General features: G+C 40.3%; 1 protein-coding gene and 1 long non-coding RNA gene across 7 annotated transcripts in view; one reads left to right on the top strand and one right to left on the bottom strand.

The window, feature by feature from the left end:
- Nucleotides 1-17,294, top strand: part of TEK (TEK receptor tyrosine kinase) — a 125,125-nt gene that overhangs the window by 44,394 nt on the left and 63,437 nt on the right. For all 5 annotated transcript variants that reach the window (XM_032137824.1, XM_032137825.2, XM_032137826.2 and 2 more), the window contains exon 2: nucleotides 6,955-7,266. In XM_032137824.1, the coding sequence (XP_031993715.1) occupies nucleotides 6,955-7,266 (312 nt within the window). The remainder of the gene's footprint in view (nucleotides 1-6,954; nucleotides 7,267-17,294) is intronic.
- Nucleotides 1,653-11,754, bottom strand: LOC116458260 (uncharacterized). Of its 2 annotated transcripts, none has more exons than XR_004245273.2 (4): nucleotides 9,887-11,754; nucleotides 7,031-7,149; nucleotides 5,840-6,089; nucleotides 1,653-1,760 (listed from the first exon to the last, which is right to left on the bottom strand). It is a non-coding gene; the product is annotated as an uncharacterized LOC116458260 (long non-coding RNA). The 2 variants fall into 2 exon arrangements; XR_004245274.2 differs by having other exon boundaries at nucleotides 10,372-11,754.

Here is a 17,294-nt window from a genome sequence, read left to right as displayed (position 1 = left end):
GCCTTTGGGGAAACTGGCTTGGTACAACTCCTGGGTGAGAACAGGAGTTTGTTTTTAGAGAGTCACAGCCCAGTCACATCCAGGATGCCCCTGGATAACTCTGAACTCCCAGCTATACAATAAAAATGTTAGCAGCTTCCTTTAGTTATTTTCAGTCTTGTATATTTTGGTATCTTCTTGTTAGCTGCCCAATATCATGGAAGGAATCTTGAGGAAGAAGTTATTGCTCAGAGACTTACTACATACACAAAAGGATGACAGAGAATAAAAAAGGATTAAAGTGTTGGAAACATGCCGGGGAACTGGATTTCTTCAGGGGAGACAAGAAGGCAGAAAAGATACTGAAAATACTTTAACATAGGGTTGACACAGAGGAATAGTGCTGGTAGTTCTTAGGGCCCAATGAAAAGAAATTAATAGCAACTTTAAGATAGAGAAAGAACATTCTAGAAGTGAGCCCTACTAAAAACTCATTTTTGAAAAATGAGTACTGCTCAGTAGTTGCCATTTTGGGCAAGATTTTTCTGATTATCTTCTCATCTCTCTCTTGCTTTGCCTGGCTAACCCCAGCTTTCCTTTAGGCCAAAAGTCCACAAACCCTCCTCCAAAACAGTCAAGTCTGATAAAGTTTACCATTATGGTGTCTCATAAGCATCTTGTAATTCTCTCTCTTAGTACCTATCTGTATTTATGTGCTTATGTGATTAGTTTTCCATGTCTGTCTCCTACATTTGTCTATAAGCTATGAGAGGGTTGTATATTCACTGCTGTGTCTCCAGGGCCAAGTGCAGTACTTGGCACAGGGGCAGCATGCAATAAGTCTGCTTGGTAAATGAATGAATGGACATATAAACAATTTAATGAGTGTTTTTTGAACTGAAGATAATATTTCTTTTTCAGGACAGCAAAAACAAAAAACCTGAACTAAATCCAAACAATTTTGCAAAATATCCTGGATAGTTTGGGAGTTGTCTTTGCTTCTTCGGCTCATTGCCACGGCCTTAATTCCAGAAATGCTTTTGACTCAGACCTTTTCAGTTCATTGCCAGTTCCCTGATTTCTGAAATGCCTTTGGCCAAGGAAGTGCTAATTGGTATTTCAAATATTTAGAACTTTAAGATATCTACTTCTGTTACAAAGATGAAATGACCATGAACACCTTTTGAAAAATTTAACCATAGCTAATACCAAATTTCCAAAAAACCATACAGTGACCATACAGTTAGTTGTTCTGAAGACATGATGCATTATTCCAAACACACATTAGCAGAATTCCACCCAATACTACAATTCTGAGGTAGTAAGAAGCACAAGGGAATAAGCCTGCGATGCCATAATTTAACCTGCCTAAAATTTTCTCCTAGCTTGCCAACACTTCGAAGATCAGGGAACTGGGTAAATCAGAACTTGATTTCATCTGCAGCTGTATCTGAACTGGAATGTGGAAAAAAAAAAAGCTAATTGGAGCAAGCATGTTGTGCTGCAGTGGAGTGTATTTTCATTGATATGTTTAACCTTTCATCCCCTTCATCTGTGAAAAAACGAAAATTGATGACCTTTGAGGTTTTATGTTTTTAATTAAGCAAAATTTTTTTCTTTCAAATAAAATCTTGTATGAAGCCCCCCCCCACCCCCCCACCCCCCCACCCCGCAAAAAAATAAAATAAAGTTGAGCAGCTCACTGGGAGCGGGTGAGGGTGTGAGTCTAGAGTCCATTCTGTTGATTTCACCTCTTCCACTCTCAGAAACTTCTGGAGCACCTTTTAAGAAAGTGAGAAATTACAGTTTCTTTAAACACAGTTTAACATGGCTCTGTTTCTAATTTCTAATGTAATTAAATTCTATTATGGGTGTTGATTCAGGCCCACAATAATTTCTATAACTATTTTTTTATACTTTTATTGATTTATTTTTAATTTTATTATACTTTAAGTTTTAGGGTACATGTGCACAATGTGCAGGTTTGTTACATATGTATACATGTGCCAACTATTTTTAAATAAAAATATTCCCATGTCTTAGTTAATGGCTCATTATTCATAGCAATATTGAATACAAGAAAATGTAAATATAAAAACTAGAGTTAAACAACATTTTGAGTTCACCATAATAAGATTTAGTGAGAAGGCGCTACTAAGAAAGATTAGATACTGTTCAATATAGCACACAGAAAATACAGTGAGCAAAACATTTTAGAGCATTGTTCTGCTTCAATTGTGATGCTTGGTTATTAACTTGGCAGACATCATGCCACAATGCCAAGTATTTCCTTATAAACAAGGACACACTTTTATGCAAACATTGAAAAAGCGTTGAGGCTGGGCGCATGGCTCACACCTGTAATCCCAGCACTTTGGGAGGCCGAGGCGGGTGGATCACGAGGTCAGGAGTTCAAGACCAGCCTGGCCAACATGGTGAAACCCCGCCTCTACTAAAAATACAAAAAAAATTAGCTGGGCGTGGTGGCGGGCACTTGTAATCCCAGCTACTGGAGAGGCTGAGGCAGGAGATTCGTTTGAACTCAGGAGGCGGAAGTTGCAGTGAGCTGAGATCGCACCATTGTACTCCAGCCTGGGCGACAGGGCTAGACTCCATCTCAAAAAAAAAAGTGTTTGAGAGATCTTTATTAAGGAAAAATAGCATTAATCTCTAAAACTTATAGGATGTGTGATATTAAATATGCATCTCATTTTAGCAAATTATTAGCCTTCATGATAGAAGCATGAATTAAACTATTAATGAATTTGATCAGAGCCCTTTAGATATGGTTGTGATGAAACAACTCATTATCCGTCCCCAACATGATTTGGAGAGCATAGCGCTATAATGTAAGAAAGGGTATTAAGCAGAGAGATTGATATTGGTATGAGCCCAGATAGGATCTGTCTTCTGGCAATGATTCTCAGGAAATGTCTCTAATAGAAAATGTCTTGAGTGGCACCAGATATGCAGTTGCAGCCATGCCCTTCATGGTGTCAGCAGCAGAACTCTTTCAAGAAGCCACGGACCACAGTTGTATTCATTGTCGTGGAGCCTCTGCTCTATTCTTTCTGAAAGGCTAAGTTTGGCTACTTTTTTTTTCAGTGTTAAGTTTTAACTCCTTTATTTTTCAGCATTGTGACATAAATGACATTTCCTATTATTAGTCCAAAGGAGAGAGAAAGAGAAAAATGCATTATTTGGATGTAATTTGAGATTTGGAGTGGATATAGGGATGAAGGATGAGACATAAAGGGACATATATGTCCATGGCTCTTGATTCTTTTCCAGCTGCCATTTTCTCTCTCTCTCTTTCTCTCTCTTATTTATTTATTTATTTATATTATACTTTAAGTTCTGGGATACATGTGCAGAACGTGCAGGTTTGTTACATAGGTATACACATGCCATGGTGGCTTGCTGCACCCATCAACCTGTCATCTACATTAGGTATTTCTCCTAATGCTATCCCTCCCTGACCTCAGGTGATCCCCCTGCCTCGACCTCCCGAAGTGCTGGGATTACAGGCATGAGCCACCATGGCCAGCCTCCAGCTGCCCCTTTTTAAGGAATGGGCCATAACATTTTTTTTTTACATTTAATTTTTGTGTGTGAATAATAGTCAAACTGTTCAAAAGCCAGTACACACAAGTGTATAGTGAAAAGTCTTCCTTTTACCGTTGTGCCCCAACTACCCAGTTCCCCCGAATAGGTCATCATTGTTCTTATGTGTCACCTTCTAGAAATTCTCTAGGCAGATACTAGCAAATACAACTATAGATTCTCATTTTAAGAAAACTAAAAAGGTGATTTTCAAGACCCATCCTTGGAAGCTGGTAGGTATGTCTTCTTATACCCAAAGCTCACATAGAAGATCCTTCTGATACTGTAAATGGGGTTACAAAGGACAGAGCGCTGGCGGGTGGAAGAGGGCTTCCTTAACCGGCATGCTGAACAAGGGCAGCGAAGTATAGTCAAGTCTAGACTCCCAGAGACCCCGATTTCATTTTCCGTCACTGAAAGTAAAGGGAGATCTCTGAAGGGAGCAAGAGGAAAAACTAGATCCATACCTAGAAATAATTTACACATAGCGTGGTTGTCTTTTCAAATCAACTGTATTTTCTATTATTTCCTAAAGCTATTAAATAAATCACGGCCACTGCCATTGCCACTGCTGTGAGTTCAGAGCAGATCCTGTGGTTTTGGCAAGACTCTTGACTGGCCCTAGAAATGGGGCTGGATTGAACTGGAGTTGAAAGAATTACAGTGTTTCCTTCCTCTTGATGACTCTTTCTGGAACATGCCTGGAATGTGTGAGTGTAAGAGATGAGGTGGTGTTCACTCAGAGTCAGGCCTGGGTATGTACGTGGAAGGGGAGGTGTGTGCTGGTGTTATTTTTGGAGGCTGTAATTCCACTGCTAGGCTTTGTAGCTCATCGTCTCTTTCAATGTTTTTATTATCCTAACTTGTATTCTCTGTCCTGAGATCTTAAAAGTTACCAGTGAGGGTAGAAGTAAAATGATGCTTCAAGGCCAGGTTTGGGAACTCACTCTAGTGGAGATTTTCTCCCTCAATCTCATGTAATGAGTTAATATTACAATAAAATGCAGCTGTAACTCCTGCTTACATGAAGACTTGACTTGGAAATTTTTCTTCCTAATCATTCAGATAAAGGTTTAATTTGTACCCAGATTATCCTCAAAACATCACTGAATACAGTAAACACTGGCAATTGCCACTAAAAACAAATTGTATGAGGACTTTATATCAGGTACAATGCTTGACATAAGTATGTGCTCAAAAATTCTGGTAAATGAATGGGTAAGCCTTAAATGCTCAGCAGTCACTAATCACTTTTCTTTGGCATTTTGTAAAAATTGTAATTTTTTTCCCCAAAACATTGGGGATAATGTTTTTTCCCCCAAAACAGTTAAATATGGGCAAGGAGGTCAGTTCAGACTCGGGGGAGCACTTTTTTTTTTTTTTTTTGAGACAGAATATTGCTCTTTATTGCCCAGGATGGAGTGCAGCACTGGAACCTCTGCCTCCCAGGCTCAAGCGATTCTCCTGTCTCAGCCTCCTGAGTAGCTGGGATTACAGGCACCCACCACCACACCTGGCTAATTTTTGTATTTTTAATAGAGACAAGGTTTCACCACGTTGACCAGGCTGGTCTCAAACTCCTGACCTCAGGTGATCCCCCTGCCTCGGCCTCCCAAAGTGCTGGGATTACAGGCATGAGCCACTGTGCCCGGCCTGCACTTTCATTTTTAACCTTATTATTCTAGAGTTGGAAGCCAAGCAAATGGATGGACTTGAATCAGGCAGATCTGAAATAAAATTTGCCCATCCATCCATCCATCCATCCACTCATCCAACAAATACTTAAGTCATCTATATGTTGAGATTAGGGAGAATATTCCATTGTAAACCAATTCCTAAATTCCTGTTCCTATACAGAACATTTGGAGTTTACCATTTAGAGAGAGAGTAAATAAAATAATCACAAATTATGGTAATCTTTATGAATAAAATAGGCCAAATTAGAGGTCAATGGGATGAGAGTGTATACGTATTACAGATAAGGCAGGTAGAGAAGCCTTTTATGAGAAAGTGGCACTTAAGCTGAGACCCAAAGGACAAGCAGAAGGTGGCCATGCCAAGAGTGGAGAAAAGCATTCCAGGCAGAAGGAACAGCAAAGGCTTTGAGGTAGGAAAGAGCATCTTGTATTCAAGGAATGAAAGACCAGTGAGCATTTGAATCCCAGCTCTGCCTTCAATAGCTGTGAAAATGAAACTAGCTGCTCAATCTTTTGAGCCTTCATTTCTTCATATTTAAAATTGAGATAATGGTGCATACCTCACAGAGTTGCCGAATTTAATGGGTATTCAATAAGATAACATGTAGCTTATTTGAATCACTTCTACACAAAGGTCTCCGATACTCTAGTTGGGCCCTCATCACTCAATTGATCTTTCCAGTCTCCCGATTGTTTTATGCAGATTTGAGAGCCAACCATCACTGGAGCTAGAGAACATTTTCCATCCCTGATATTTCCACATTTAAAGAGGAGAGAATAGGCACAGACTCTATCTGCTCATGTTAGAACCTTTAGGAATCAAAAAAGGGAGGGATGGTGAGGGGAGAGAGAGAAAGAAAGAGAAATAGTGAGAAAATAACGTGAGAGGATTTTCTTTTTAAAAGCGTACTTCCTCATTTACAGAACAAATTCATAAAATAAAATTTAAAGTTTGGGTAAGGTTTTGTTTTTACATTTGGGGAGAGGGTAAGATTTGGGGCTAAGTGTTCAGGAAACAGAATAAAGAGAAATGAAATAATAATCACTGAGTATGCAATATATAACAGACAAAGTGGTTGGCAAGTTATGTATTTTATTTAATCTTTACAAGAATCCGGATGGAGTAAATGAGGCCCTGAGGGAAATGCAGATTTCACTTAGGCATTGTCTGTCACTTATCTTGAGGTATTTAATGTGGAATTGCGCAATTCTTTAAAAATGAGAATCTATAAGGCATAAGTTTATGTAGTTGATATATTTCTTTAGAATACTTTATTATTGTGACAGTATCACATTAGCATCAGTTGATAACTAATAATTAAATATAATGAATAATGATTATGTCATTATTATTAATTCATCTTAATACAACATACATTTCCTGAATACCCAGCTATGTCTAGTACATGGCTTGTTGGGGGAATAATGGGTAATCCATTGCAACTAGGGTATGCAGTGGGGCAGGAGAGGTTAGCAGGGTCTAGCTGATGAAGGGTCTTGATGCCTTGGTAAAGAGTTCTGGATTTCGTCCAGTGGAAGATAGGCACATGGTCAGAATAGCATTTTAGAAAGAATCCTCACACAACTTTAAGACAAGGCTTTGTGAGCACCAGTTTACCCAATGGGGTCATGTTAATAACCTTAGTCATACATTATTCTCTCTCTTTCCTTTCAGGAACTGTGGAAGGTGCCATGGACTTGATCTTGATCAATTCCCTACCTCTTGTATCTGATGCCGAAACATCTCTCACCTGCATTGCCTCTGGGTGGCGCCCCCATGAGCCCATCACCATAGGAAGGGACTTTGAAGCCTTAATGAACCAGCACCAGGATCCGCTGGAAGTTACTCAAGATGTGACCAGAGAATGGGCTAAAAAAGTTGTTTGGAAGAGAGAAAAGGCTAGTAAGATCAATGGTGCTTATTTCTGTGAAGGGCGAGTTCGAGGAGAGGCAATCAGGATACGAACCATGAAGATGCGTCAACAAGGTAACATGTCCCTAAGTTTTGGGCAGGTGAGGCCCACTGAGGCACACACACACCTTTTGTCTTGGCAGCTGCTCCCTTGGGGGCAGGGCATGCACTACCTGAGTGTAGAGCTTGACGATCTTGTCTGTCTCTTTCCATGCGTCACTGTGTCTGGTACATGGAATGTTAGAGATAAAGTAGACTACCCAGTCCAACCCCTTAACTAGATACTGTGCCTACTTTGTGAGATGAAATATTTCATATGTTCTAAGGGCATCCTGGTACCTATGGATAGATGACTGTTATATGTATGTAATATGAAAATCATAGCAATGAAAACAAGTGTTCATTGCCAAACTACTGACTATTTTGAGCTTTCTTATTTGATTTTTCATGTGATACATTGCTTTGCTTGTCCCTAAATACCCTTAATGGAAGTTAATATTTTCAGGAGAAAATTAAATATAAATAAGAATTTTAGAAGGGGAATATCCATCAGTAACTTAATTTAATTGGTTATTTGGTATATCAATTTTCTTTTCCCTTTTTTTTTTTTTTTTTTTTGAGATGGAGTCTCACTCTGTCACTGGGCTAGAGTGCAGTGGCATGATTTTGGCTCACTGCAACCTCCGCCTCCCGGGTTCAAGCGATTCTCCTGCCTCAGCCTCCCAAGTAGCTGGGATTACAGGCAAGCACCACCACACCCAGCTAATTTTTTGTATTTTTAGTAGAGACAGGGTGTCACCATATTGGCCAGGATGATCTCCATCTGTTGACCTCATGATCTGCCCGCCATGGCCTCCCAAAGTGTTGGGATTACAGGCGTGAGCCACCATGCCTGGCCAGTGTATCAATTTTCTATTGCCACAATAATACTATGTAACATAACCACAAACCAGTGTGGCATACAATAATGAGCATTTACAGCTTGTGAGTCTAAGTCAGCTGTGTTGATCAGATGGCTGTATTGACCTTGGCTGGGATTCCTTACATATATAGTGTTGCCTGGCTATAGGCTTAGTAGGCTGGCCTTGGCTGGGGCAACTTTGCTTAGTTCCTCATACTATAGCAGGCTGAGGTAGTGTAAGGTCATAGTGTACAATTCTCAGCTTAGGTTGCCAGGAGCCTCATGTGTTTCTATTTTTTTGTACCACTACCATCTACATCTCATATACGTGAGATGTAGACATGAGGCTGTTTGCAACCTAGACTCAGAACTGTACACTATCACTTCTGCTTCATTTTATCAACCTAAGCCAGTTAAGTAGCTGAGCCTAGTGTCAGAGTGAGAGGGCACTACAAACTGAAATGACAAAGAGTCAGGGATACAGGGAGGGATGAAGAATTAGGGCTCTCTTTGCAGGCTACCATTCTTGGAAAAGGAGCATGATTTAATTTTAGCAGTCGAGTACCCAGGTCCAGCTCAGAAAACACCAGAATTTTGCCAGGAGGATTTTGAAGGCCTCCTCTAAGGGAGGATTATTAAGACTTGCTGCCACCCCACAAGGCGATGATATGATGAAGTCTTTCTCTCAAAATAAAAGTGGGCCTTAAGCGAAATCTTTAGACCAGTCCACCTATGTGATGGCAGTTGAAGGAGATGGTGTTGCAAACAGTATTTAATAATTGTATTCTAAGGTTCCAGGCCTGGACAGGTAGGCAGACTTCTGGTGCTCTTGATGCTGTCTGCTGGGAGGAAGGTACAGAATTCCAGCTAAGGTGACCTCTCTTTGTTCTGCCTGGAACGATCTGGCCTCTCCCCTATCAGCCACTTTGCCTGGGCTGCTGATTCCTAAAATGAAGGAATCTTTTCCAAATTAACATAATCACACCACAGGAGCTGTGGACTGAGGACTTGTCATTACATAAAATAATGACATTGTCAGCTGTTTAGGGGTTTTTTTTTTTTTTTTTTTTTAAACACAAGGGTCTTGCTGTTGCCCAGCTGGAGGGCAGTGGCACAATCATAGTTCACTGCAGCCTTGACCTCCTGGGCTCATGCCATACTCCCACCTCAGCCTCCCAAGTAGCTGGGACTACAGGCATGCACCACCATGCCTGGCTAATTAAAAAAATGTTTCATAGATACAGGGTCCTGCTTTGCTGCCCAGGCTGGTCTTGAACTAGTAGCTTCAAGCCATCCTCCCACATTGGCCTCTGAAAGTGCTCGGATTACAGGTGTGAGCCCACTAGGCCTGACTTTTAGAAAGCTGATCCAGTTAAGTAACACACCTCTACACATTGCTGATTGGCTGTTTCTTTTATAATCCAACCACCTGTAGTGTGCATTTTTTTTTTAGATCAATGCTTTTTAAAGTTGAACATGCTTACAGATCACCTGTAGGTCTTGTAAACATGCAGACTCTGATTTAATAGGTTGTTTGGGACAGTCCTAGGATTCTGCAGTTCTACCCAGGTCCCAGGTGATAAGAATCTGCTCGACCATGGACCACGCTTTGAGTAGCAGGAGTTTAGAGTTAGCCTCTAACTGGGGTCCACCTGAAAATATTTCTTTGAATTTATTAATGGTAGTAATGAAAAGATTTGAAGGCAGCAAACTCATTTTAAGGTCAAAAGTAATAAAATTGCTATTCATTACAAATGAAGGAAAGGGTTTTCTTAGCAAAACTAGAATGTTCACCTTTAAATGACAGCAGGGCAAGTGGGAAAAGCGCACAACAGAAATTCCCAGGAATGCAGCTCTCCGTTGAGGGAAGAGAGGTTGAACAAAGGGATGTGAGGTGTGCCAAAGCTATCATGGCTGAAAGTCAGCTCTATTATTTTTCACATGTGTCATTTTGGATTTGACTTGTATAAAGACTAATATTCTTCTGCTGATGTTTCCACATTCTAAAGGAAGACGATCTGAGATTATGTCCCAGTCATTTCGTGGGAACAAAATGTGAAGTGCCACTGTGTCCTTGCTGCGCTGTCCTGAGGTCATCCTTGACAATGTATAAATGAGAACATGTAAAGCAAACTGGACCAGAACATTGGGAGTTAAAAACCCACTGTAATGATCCCCCCAAACTGTAAAGGATGGCTTAACTTCAGTTAAAAGAGGCAAAGGCAGACCTGGATAGTGAGAAACACTAACGAGAAGATGGCTTTTAGAGTTATACTCACCTGAGTTTTAATTCTTTCTCCATCACTCACCAGCTGTGTGGCCTTTGGCAAGTTATTTAACTTCTGTTGGTCTCATTTTTCATCTTCTGTGAAATGGGTATAATAATACCTACAAAATTGTTTTGTCTTAAATAAGTTGGTATATACAAGAAGCATTGATTTACACAGTGAATGTGTCCCTAAAAGCTTAGGTAAAGCAATATATTGCAAAATAAGGTACATAGTAATAAGAATAATAGCAGCTTGTAAATGGTGGGAATGGCATTTGATGCCAAGTGATCTGACTTCAGAGCCAGTATTCATTACCACTACACTACCCTTTGGATATCATTCTCACTTAATGTTAACAACTCTCCCTGATTCTGAGCCCTTGTTTTATAAAGTACAATGATCCTACCTGAAGCCCTAAAAAGCAACCCAGGGCACAGAGTAGAGGTATGAGAGTGGAAGTCAGACAGATATGGGTTCGAGTCTACCTCTGCAACTGAGTGGTGTGGCTCAGGACAAGTTACGTAATTGAAGTCATATTTTTTCCTCATGTGAAAAAAAATAAGGATAGAGATTTTATCACACATATTTGAAAATTAAATGAGGCACTTTATTACCGATTACATTATCTGCTTCACAGTGTTTAACAACTGATTATTGTAATTTCTTTGAGTAATAAATTGGTGAGACAATTATCCTACTCAATTGTAGAAATTTTTACTATGCATTAACATATTATGGAGTTTTACACAAAATGGAAAAATAGGTAGTATGTTCTCTCCTGTATTTTAACAGTAACAGCATCTCGGGCTGATGAACAGGTTCTGTTTTTCTTGCTGACCATCCAGTGGGGGAAATCTGGTTTGAGGAAAGTGAAATCCTTTATGGTGAATCAGGAAAAACCTCCAAAACTATGTTTTCATGTCACTATTAATTCGTTATTAAAACATCATGGAAACTCAGAAATGCCTGCCTAGGGACACAGCAGGATAAAATAAACATCAGTATATTCCTGCTTGCTGCTGACTCGTACATCTGTGGAGGAAGTGGAAAATCCATTTGAGATGTGCCAAAACATAGCTTAAATTGGCTCACACCCCCCAAACAGCCAAACTGGATTTTATCAATGGCATCATCCAAAATAGTCAACAGCAGTTTGACTCAAATCTCATTGGTGATTTCATTTGGGGGTAGGAAATTATATATAAAGTTTGATACATTTTCAGATCCAAAGACCTGTTTCAAACTGATCCATTAGAAGAAACAGAGGGTTATTTTATTCCTACTTTCATTTGAGAAATAGCTTTATATTAAAAATATCAAACTTCCCAAACATAATTTATGAAGTTGATAGAGAAGAGCCATTTGCACCTAAATAACACAAAGGAATATGTTAAAAGCATCAAGAAAAGAAAATGGGAAAATCTGAAACAGTTTAGTTCATTTATACTTTCATTCCACAATTCTTCTTTTTTTTTTTTTTTTTTTTAGGTGGAGTCTTGCTCTGTCACCCAGGCTGGAGTGCAGTGGCGCGATCTTGACTCACTGCAACCTCTGCCCCATGGGTTCAAGCGATTCTCCTGCCTCAGCCTCCTGAGTAGCTGGGACTACAGGTGCGCACCACCATGCCCAGCTTGTTTTTGTATTTTTAGTAGAGACGGGGTTTTACCATGTTGGCCAGGGTGGTCTCCATCTCCTGACCTTGTGAGCCACCCGCCTCGGCCTCCTAAAGTGCTGGGATTACAGGCGTGAACCAGTGCGCCCAGCCACCACAATTATTCTTGAGCCTCGATTTGTACCACACGTTTTCCTGAATACTTGTATGCCTGACATTCCCCTAGCAACTTTATATGTATTACTAACTTAGTCTTTATCAAATATATATCAGATGAGGACTTTTAAGACCCCACTAATAGATGAGGCTTAACTATTGTAACTTACGTGCATTTACTAGCTAGTGAGTGTTGGATCTGGGAAGGTGAAGTCAGGCCTGATTCTAGAAGCCTGGCTCTAGCCATCACCCTGTGCTACCTTTCAAAACAGATGTGATCTTGCCCTCCTGGAACACCCAGTCTAGTAGGGGATATATACCATGAGTTGGGCTATGATGAAAACATGCAGGGTATTTAGGGAGTAGCTATGAGGGCGTCTAACCTGTGTTCCAGGTGTTGTGTGAGGTCTCTGGAGATACCTAAATGGAAACTGATGAATGAGTAGGAGCTGGTGAGGCTTAGGAGAAAAGAAGAAAAACTCATGATTTGGACATGAGTGATGAGATCAGGCTGAGGAACTGAATACAGTTCAAAGTGGCTGGAATTGAGAGCTAAGGATGTGGACCTGGAGAATGATAAGCCTGGAGAACTAGGGGTGGAGGTCTTGAGTTTGTGTCTCAACTTCCACGTTTATTCACTGTGGACAGGCCTTGGGTAAGGGACTTAGTCTTCCTTAACTCCATCTCCCATATGGATAAACTGTAGCTATACTGTCTTCACAGGACTGTGGTGAAATTGCACAAAATAATCAAAGATATAAAACTACATTATTTCCTGTAGTACTTACACAACAATTAAATTGAAAGGAGATGACTGAAATTGAGCTCACTTGTTTTTCATCTGTGTTTTCACTTGTATATAGCTTTTACTACCACCTGCTTTCTTCTCCAGCCCTTTTGGAATAAGGCTCTCCCATGTATATGGTATGTGATCTTGGACAGGTTAGGTAACTTCTCTGCACCTTAATTTCCTCATCTGTAAAATTAGGATAATTGTAGTACCTATCTCATAGGGCTATTATAAAAAGTAATTTTTATTTAGTTGGAGTCTCACTCTGTTGCCCAGGCTGGAGTGCAGTGGCACAATCTCAGCTCACTGCAAGCTCCGCCTCCCGGGTTCACGCCATTCTCCTGCCTAAGCCTCCTGGGTAGCTGGGACTACAGGCACCCGCTACTGCGCCTGGCTAATGTTTTGTATTTTTAGTAGAGATGGGGTTTCACCGTGTTAGCCAGGATGGTCTTAATCTCCTGACCTCGTGATCTGCCCACCTCGGCCTCACAAAGTGCTGAGATTACAGGCGTGAGCAACCAGGCCTGGCCTACAGTCTTGATTTCTTAAGCTCAAGTGATCCTCCTGAACAGCTTGGACTACAGGCATGTGCTATCATACCTGGCTAATTTTAAAATTTTTTTTTGTAGGGAGGGGAGTCTCACTGTGTTGCCTAGGCTGGTCTCAAACTCCTGGCCTTAAGAGATCCTCCCACCTTGGCCTCCCAAAGTTTTGGGATTAGAAGCATGAGCCACCGCCCCCAGGTTGACAATTAAATTTGTGTAAAGTGCTTATAACAGCGCTTGGTCCACAGTAGGCGCTATTAAAAGGTATTTATTGTTTTTATGGTCTAGTCAAGTCACATGACATCAATATATGTGTACTGAATACCAGCCAGGCTTCTGTGTCATCAGAAAGCCCAAAGTAGAACATGAATGTTGGGTTTCCTTCGTTAGTACTCAGCAGAGAACAATCAGCCTGGAGGCATTCATGCAGAGGTAAACTCTGGACAGCAGTGAAACTCTGGTGTGATAATGCCCCTAAGAAAACAGGAGCTTAAAAAGCACAGTCCTAAATAATAAAGAGCCACAGAGTGGTGGGGGGAAAGCTACTTGGAGTTGAGCCTACTGGGGAACCTTGGTTCCTTTCAGAACACAATACCGAGTGAGAAGTCCCACGGTCAGCTAAACAATTCTCACACAAAGGCGCAGAAAATATAAACAAACCACATAGACAGGAACAACAGCATGAAATGGTCAGAAAAAAATTCTCATAGGAGTCCAGGAGCATGCCACAGAGAGCAAGAGCTGCATGCGTTTGGAGGCCTAAAGGAAGCACTTGGCAATGTGAGCAGAAGCCCCACAAAGCCAGCCCCCGTCCCCAGCCAGTGCCCTGTCTGCTCCTCCTTTATGGCTGGCTCATTTTAGTGCTCTGGAGAAAAGTGTCCCTCATGTTCATATCACAAATGTCAGCACAGCAGTGTTGCTGTTTATATTAGAAGGACACTGACCTCTTCTAAGCACCTCAGGGCTTAGCCTGCATCACTTAATATTACTAACAACCTTTGAAGGTGGGTATTATTACTTTTCAGTTACACATGAGAAAATTGAGATTTGCAGAGGTGAAGCAAATCTCAATTTCAAAAAGGGTGGCAGAGGGTGGATCCAAGCCCAGGAATGTGTCTGATTCCAGCACTCACACTGCTGGAATGATCTACCCTGTGCTGTCTCTGGGTTTGCCCCCAGGTCATCATCTGCACCAAAGGCATTCGCATGCCTGACCACCAGGGGAGTTTGTGCAAGGAACCCATGCTAGGGTCAGCAGGCACAGCCCATAGCCGACGAAAGCAAGCAGACAAACCTAAAGCCCAGGTCCTTCTGAGCATGGTTCGGAGGCATCTTTTGCCCTCACAGGGTAGTTGTCTCAGCCAGTGGCGCGTACAGCACTTGATTCGTCTTTCTCAAACCACCATCTGAAAGCCACGGATGGGATGAGATGAGAATGAGGGCACGCGACCAGCTGGTTCATCACAAGGTCCTCAGCAGGATCCCTACGATCCCAAGGCTTGGTCCTGGTCTGAATCTTTATAGGAATTCTTACTTTCGGGGGACAGGATGTTTTGCTATTAATTTCTAATTTAGGTGCATTCTGGTCAGAGAATTTTGTTATTAACAGAGATGTGCTTTGTGGATAAATAGGCAGTGTTCTGCTAAATAATGTGTATTTCAATAACTGAGCAAGGGGTTAATGAATATTCAACAGATCTCTAATAGCGTTATTAAAATCTTCTAAATATTTCCTTAGTAATTTTCAGTCTTTTTGATTAATTTCTGAAAGTTTCCACCGTGTTCACGGATTTGTCAGTTTCTTTAATTCTGACACTTTTTGTTTCATGAGCTTTGAAATTCTGTTGTTAGATGCATATATAATTTCAGGATTACAATATCTTTCTGAACATGACATGTGAATAAAATCTAACAAGGTTTTATCAGTTAGTAGATGGTTCTGTTTTATCATTACATAATGACCATCTTTATCCCTAATTTTTTAGCTTTATAATAATTTTTTCTGTATAAATGTTGCAATACTAGCTTTATTTAGTATTAGTCTGCAATATATTTTCATATCCCTTTATTCACAATCTTATGTGCCATTATGTTGAATGTATATTTCATGAAAAGAGCACACAGTTTTATGTGTGTGTGTGTGTGTTTTAGAATTAAGATTCTAGAATCTAAGATTTTCTGATCTGAATTTGATGTGAGCTCCCGTCTTTTAACATACACTTGGCATAACGTCTGCCACCTTATTCTCTCTTTTCCACACCATGATTTTCTCTGGTCCTTTTTTTCTCATTTTATGTCTTTTGTTTCCTTCTCTTCTCTCTTGCCCTCCTGTTGAGGAAGTTAGATAGACTGTTTCTCTTCCTTTAATGGTGATCCTTATATTGTTAACATTGGCTTAACTTAAAGCCTAAAGCTAATGCCTCCTTATCTCACAGAGTTTGGCTTTCTGCAGATTATGATATAACTTAAGGGAATTCAGAAACTTTTGTTGCTGGAAGAAAGTTAGAAGATTTTATTCACATATCTTGTCCAATAAGCCAAGGGAATCAGTTGCATGGCAAGCTTGACACAGTAACAGAAATTTTCAGTCAATTGGCTTATTTTTTTTTTTTTTTTTTTTTTGAGACTGAGTCTTGCTCTGTTGCCCACACTGGAGTGCAGTGGCATGATCTAGGCTCACTGCAACCTCCGCCTCCTGGATTCAAGCAATTCTCCTGCCTCAGCCTCCCAAGTAGCTGGAATTACAGGCACGTCCCACCATGCCCGGCTAATTTTTGTATTTTTAGTAGAGACGGGGTTTCGCCATGTTAGCCAGGCTGGTCTCGAACTCCTGACCTCAGGTGATCTGTCTACGTTGGCATCCCAAAGGGCTGGGATTACAGGCATGAGCCACCGTGCCCAGCCTTGGCTTATGATTTTATAAGTCAAATATAAAATAATTTTCCCAGTTACATCTCAATACTGTCCAGTTCCATAACTATGTCAGTTCATACATATATAATTAAAAGGTAGAAGGCAAGATATTAGATTCCATCCTTGTCTTTATTCTTCAATCTTCCAATATTTACACCATAAGTAGTAAGTCCAGCATTTTGCTCATTTTATTTGAGAAATGCATGGGGCTTTCTAAAGCAATTAGAATTATTTGGAACAACAGCAACACAAAAGGACCATGGGAAAAGCCATTTGGTAAATGTTTTTTTCTCTTTCACTCTGGGGAAACTCAGATTTCATTCATATTTTTTTTCCACTTTAAGAAAACTTGGTTGGGACTGGAGAAGGATGGCAGATTCGTAGTTAATATAGTTTATTGTTAGGACTTAGTTTGATAATAGGTACAGGTTGAGTATTCCAAATCCAGAAATCTGAAATGCTCCAAGATCCAAAAATATTTGAGTGCCAATTTGATGCTCAAAGAAAATGTTCATTGGAGCATTTTGGATTTCAGATTTTCTGATTTGGGATCCTTAGCTGGCATAATGCAAATATTTCAAAATGGAAAAGTAAAATCTGAAACACTTCTGGCCCTAAGTATTTCAGATAAGGGATATTCATTCTGAACTAATCAACACAAAGTCCTCATCTCCCCAACCACTGAATAGAAAAATTGTGTATAGGCATATTGTTTGTATATATTTACACTCTTATAAAGGAAGTGACCATCCCTTTCATCAGATTCTTAAAAAGGTACATAATGTTAAGAAAGTTTAAAATGCATTATCCACCACTGTTTTTCACATTACAAAAACCATCTGACACCTAGCAAGTGCCAGCCCTCATTTTCTGAGTCTCAAAGCTCAATTGCTCCTGGAGAAAATGTGTGACCCCA

The sequence above is a fragment of the Hylobates moloch genome, unplaced genomic scaffold, assembly GCF_009828535.3.
Source record: "Hylobates moloch isolate HMO894 unplaced genomic scaffold, HMol_V3 SCAFFOLD_19, whole genome shotgun sequence".
Classification (NCBI taxonomy): domain Eukaryota; kingdom Metazoa; phylum Chordata; class Mammalia; order Primates; family Hylobatidae; genus Hylobates; species Hylobates moloch.
This window is presented reverse-complemented; position numbering and strand designations above follow the sequence as displayed.